The following is a 5,000-nucleotide window of genomic DNA, read 5'->3' as shown; positions in this document are numbered from 1 at the left end:
CCTCGCCATGATGGAACAGTAAGAACCTCACTAGACACCTCGCCATGATGGAACAGTAGGAACCGCTCTCACCACACACCTCGCCATGATGGAACAGTAGGAACCGCTCTCACCACACACCTCGCCATGATGGAACAGTAAGAACCGCTCTCACTAGACACCTCGCCATGATGGAACAGTAAGAACCGCTCTCACCACACACCTCGCCATGATGGAACAGTAAGAACCGCTCTCACCACACACCTCGCCATGATGGAACAGTTAGAACCTCACCACACACCTCGCCATGATGGAACAGTAAGAACCGCTCTCACTAGACACCTCGCCATGATGGAACAGTAAGAACCGCTCTAACCAGACACCTCGCCATGATGGAACAGTAAGAACCTCACTAGACACCTCGCCATGATGGAACAGTAAGAACCGCTCTCACCACACACCTCGCCATGATGGAACAGTAAGAACCTCACTAGACACCTCGCCATGATGGAACAGTAAGAACATCTCTCACCACACACCTCGCCATGATGGAACAGTAAGAACCGCTCTCACCACACACCTCGCCATGATGGAACAGTAAGAACATCTCTCACCACACACCTCGCCATGATGGAACAGTAAGAACCGCTCTCACCACACACCTCGCCATGATGGAACAGTAAGAACCGCTCTCACCACACACCTCGCCATGATGGAACAGTAAGAACCGCTCTCACCACACACCTCGCCATGATGGAACAGTAAGAACCGCTCTCACCACACACATCACCATGGTCTTTTAAAATGGATTTAAATTCACCCAGTTTAATCAATCCTGGCAATTTCAGGTCCTTCTGTAACTCATTCCCGTGGATGGAGCAGCAGATTTAAAAGGCTTTTTTCCTGGTTCAGTTCTGACTTTGGGAACGGCCAGTTTATTCATACTGTCCCATAATGCACCAGTCAGAGGATGTCAACGCCATGTGAAGAGTCTCTGATAGTGACCAGCTGCGTCTCACAGGTACAAGGACGGTCTGAGGAGCACCAGGGAGGTGCTGACCCACCTGGGTTTGACCCCTTCAGCCGACGACTGTGTGGCGGTCCAGCACGTCTGCACCCTGGTCTCCTTCAGGTCCTCCAACCTCTGCGCCGCCGCGCTCGCCGCCATCCTCAACCGCGTCCGCGCCAACAGGAAGCTGACCCCCCTCCGCATCACTGTGGGCGTGGACGGGACCGTCTACAGGACACACCCCCAGTAAGCCACGCCCCCTGAGTGGGTTGTCATGGTAGCCCCCTTCCATCAGCTGTAACTCACTGCCAATAGAAGCAGACCCTGAAAGCAGCCTCTCAGTAGAGTTCATACTCTGAGATTCATTTTCACCTTATTAGTGAACTTTGATTCAGATTCAGATTCAGATTCAGATTAATTTGGCTCTAGATCACAATTGTGGTGTCGGGTACAATTACATGTCAGACCCATCAGTGCAGTGGTACACAACCAGAACCAGGAATACACAACATAAGACTGTGAGACTCTTTTGTTCAGCGGTTTTAGTTTTAGTTCAGCCTTTGATGGTTAATATCTGTGTTCTGATGGTTAATATCTGTGTTCTGATGGTTAATATCTGTGTTCTGATGGTTAATATCTGTGTTCTGATGGTTAATATCTGTGTTCTGATGGTTAATATCTATGTGTTCTGATGTTGGCCGTCTTTGGCCGGATTTGAACACAGAGGTGATGTTGTCACGGTTACTGATGGCAGGCTCCGCCCCCCTCAGGTACGCGAAGCGTCTCCACAAGGTGGTGCGTCGCCTGGCGCCCGACTGCCACGTGCGCTTCCTGCTCTCGGAGAGCGGCAGCGGGAAGGGGGCTGCCATGGTAACGGCGGTGGCGCAGCGACTGTCCGAGCAGCGCGGTCAGATCAACGCCACGCTGGACGCCTTCAGGCTGACCCCGGAGCAGCTGGGATTGGTCAGGGACAGGATGAGGGCGGAGCTAGAGAGAGGACTGAAGAAGGAGACCCATGGCTCCGCCTGCGTGAAGATGCTGCCGTCCTTCGTGTTCAGGACCCCTGATGGGACCGGTGAGAGGAAGGACCAGGGCTGGCTCGTCACCTGCCTGCTTATAAACACCCAGACCACAGCGTTGAACTCTGCTCACACTTTGCTCTATGTATCCTTGTTAAATATGGTTATTGGGACTGGTCACAGGAAAAGTATTCTTATATATTTATTTATAAAATCAAGTAATTACTCCATACTATTGTACTAACATGTGGTGGTGAGGTGTTAATAACAGCTGGTGTTGTACATACTGTAGTAATAATAAGTAATAACTCATGAGAGGGTGTGGTATATAACCAATACACCACGGGTTGTGCTGCGGTCTGTTAGCTGCTGCGGACTGTGAGTAACAGCTGGTGTTGGGTACTAGCAGGTGGGGGTGAGGTGGTAGTAACAGCTGGTGTTGGGTACTAGCAGGTGAGGTGTTAGTAACAGCTGGTGTTGGGTACTAGCAGGTGGTGGTGAGGTGTTAGTAACAGCTGGTGTTGGGTACTAGCAGGTGATGGTGAGGTGTGAGTCACAGCTGGTGTTGGGTACTAGCAGGTGGGGGTGAGGTGTTAGTAACAGCTGGTGTTGGGTACTAGCAGGTGGTGGTGAGGTGTGAGTAACAGCTGGTGTTGGGTACTAGCAGGTGGTGGTGAGGTGTTAGTAACAGCTGGTGTTGGGTACTAGCAGGTGGGGGTGAGGTGTGAGTAACAGCTGGTGTTGGGTACTAGCAGGTGGTGGTGAGGTGGTAGTAACAGCTGGTGTTGGGTACTAGCAGGTGGGGGTGAGGTGGTAGTAACAGCTGGTGTTGGGTACTAGCAGGTGGTGGTGAGGTGATAGTAACAGCTGGTGTTGGGTACTAGCAGGTGGTGGTGGTAGTAACAGCTGGTGTTGGGTACTAGCAGGTGGTGGTGAGGTGTTAGTAACAGCTGGTGTTGGGTACTAGCAGGTGGGGGTGAGGTGGTAGTAACAGCTGGTGTTGGGTACTAGCAGGTGGTGGTGAGGTGGTAGTAACAGCTGGTGTTGGGTACTAGCAGGTGGTGGTGGTAGTAACAGCTGGTGTTGGGTACTAGCAGGTGGTGGTGAGGTGTTAGTAACAGCTGGTGTTGGGTACTAGCAGGTGGTGGTGAGGTGGTAGTAACAGCTGGTGTTGGGTACTAGCAGGTGGTGGTGAGGTGTGAGTAACAGCTGGTGTTGGGTACTAGCAGGTGGTGGTGAGGTGTAGTAACAGCTGGTGTTGGGTACTAGCAGGTGGTGGTGAGGTGGTAGTAACAGCTGGTGTTGGGTACTAGCAGGTGGTGGTGAGGTGTGAGTAACAGCTGGTGTTGGGTACTAGCAGGTGGGGGTGAGGTGTTAGTAACAGCTGGTGTTGGGTACTAGCAGGTGGGGGTGAGGTGTTAGTAACAGCTGGTGTTGGGTACTAGCAGGTGGAGGTGAGGTGTTAGTACCAGCTGGTGTTGGGTACTAGCAGGTGGTGGTGAGGTGTTAGTAACAGCTGGTGTTGGGTACTAGCAGGTGGTGGTGAGGTGTGAGTAACAGCTGGTGTTGGGTACTAGCAGTTGGGGGTGAGGTGTGAGTAACAGCTGGTGTTGGGTACTAGCAGGTGGTGGTGAGGTGTTAGTAACAGCTGGTGTTGGGTACTAGCAGGTGGGGGTGAGGTGTGAGTAACAGCTGGTGTTGGGTACTAGCAGGTGGTGGTGAGGTGTGAGTAACAGCTGGTGTTGGGTACTAGCAGGTGGTGGTGAGGTGTGAGTAACAGCTGGTGTTGGGTACTAGCAGGTGGTGGTGAGGTGTGAGTAACAGCTGGTGTTGGGTACTAGCAGGTGGTGGTGAGGTGTGAGTAACAGCTGGTGTTGGGTACTAGCAGGTGGGGGTGAGGTGTTAGTACAAGCTGGTGTTGGGTACTAGCAGGTGGGGGTGAGGTGTGAGTAACAGCTGGTGTTGGGTACTAGCAGGTGGGGGTGAGGTGTTAGTAACAGCTGGTGTTGGGTACTAGCAGGTGGTGGTGAGGTGCTAGTAACAGCTGGTGTTGGGTACTAGCAGGTGGTGGTGAGGTGTTAATAACAGCTGGTGTTGGGTACTAGCAGGTGGTGGTGAGGGGTTAGTAACAGCTGGTGTTGGGTACTAGCAGGTGGGGGTGAGGTGTGAGTAACAGCTGGTGTTGGGTACTAGCAGGTGGTGGTGAGGTGGTAGTAACAGCTGGTGTTGGGTACTAGCAGGTGGTGGTGAGGGGTTAGTAACAGCTGGTGTTGGGTACTAGCAGGTGGTGGTGAGGGGTTAGTAACAGCTGGTGTTGGGTTCCAGAGCGAGGGAAGTTCTTGGCGTTGGATCTGGGAGGAACCAACTTCCGGGTGCTGGTGGTGAAGATCAGAACCGGGATCCACACCGGGATCCGCATGTACAACAAGATCTACGCCATCCCTCTAGAGATCATGCAGGGCACCGGGGAGGAGGTGACACACACACACACACACACACACACACACACACACACTCACACACTCACACACACACACACACACACACACACACACACACACACACATACGCACACACACACACACTCACACACTCACACTCACACTCACACACACACTGACCCTAACCCTGTCCTATCCCGTCTGTGTGCAGCTGTTTGACCACATAGTCCAGTGCATCTCGGACTTCCTGGACTACATGGGGATGAAGAACACTCGTCTTCCTCTAGGATTCACCTTCTCCTTCCCCTGCCGACAGGCTGGAATAGACAAGGTAAACTTCTCCAGGAACAGCCTCTCTTTGAGGTTCAGAGGTCTGCGGGTACTAACACAATTTGAATTCTTTGGAACTAAAACCAGGTACACTTGTAGACTCACGGTCATAACTTCAATCAAGTGACATTAGATTATGGTCACTTGATTGAAGCTGGCTCTCACGGTGACGTGTTTCGTCAGGGCACCCTGGTCAGCTGGACCAAGGGCTTCAAGGCCACC

At 52.4% G+C, this 5,000-nt stretch overlaps 1 protein-coding gene across 1 annotated transcript in view; it reads left to right on the top strand.

The window, feature by feature from the left end:
• Positions 1 to 5,000, top strand: part of LOC311325985 (hexokinase HKDC1-like) — a 17,871-nt gene that overhangs the window by 6,821 nt on the left and 6,050 nt on the right. The window contains exons 8-12 of the mRNA XM_084458805.1: positions 1,001 to 1,234; positions 1,759 to 2,063; positions 4,333 to 4,481; positions 4,660 to 4,779; positions 4,962 to 5,000. The exon at positions 4,962 to 5,000 is cut by the window's right edge and continues 57 nt beyond it. Of these exons, the coding sequence (XP_084314931.1) occupies positions 1,001 to 1,234; positions 1,759 to 2,063; positions 4,333 to 4,481; positions 4,660 to 4,779; positions 4,962 to 5,000 (847 nt within the window). The remainder of the gene's footprint in view (positions 1 to 1,000; positions 1,235 to 1,758; positions 2,064 to 4,332; positions 4,482 to 4,659; positions 4,780 to 4,961) is intronic.

Source organism: Borostomias antarcticus, assembly GCF_949987555.1.
Source record: "Borostomias antarcticus genome assembly, chromosome: 2".
Taxonomy (NCBI): domain Eukaryota; kingdom Metazoa; phylum Chordata; class Actinopteri; order Stomiiformes; family Stomiidae; genus Borostomias; species Borostomias antarcticus.
Note: the sequence above shows the minus strand (reverse complement) of the source record. Positions and strands in the feature narration are given on the sequence as shown.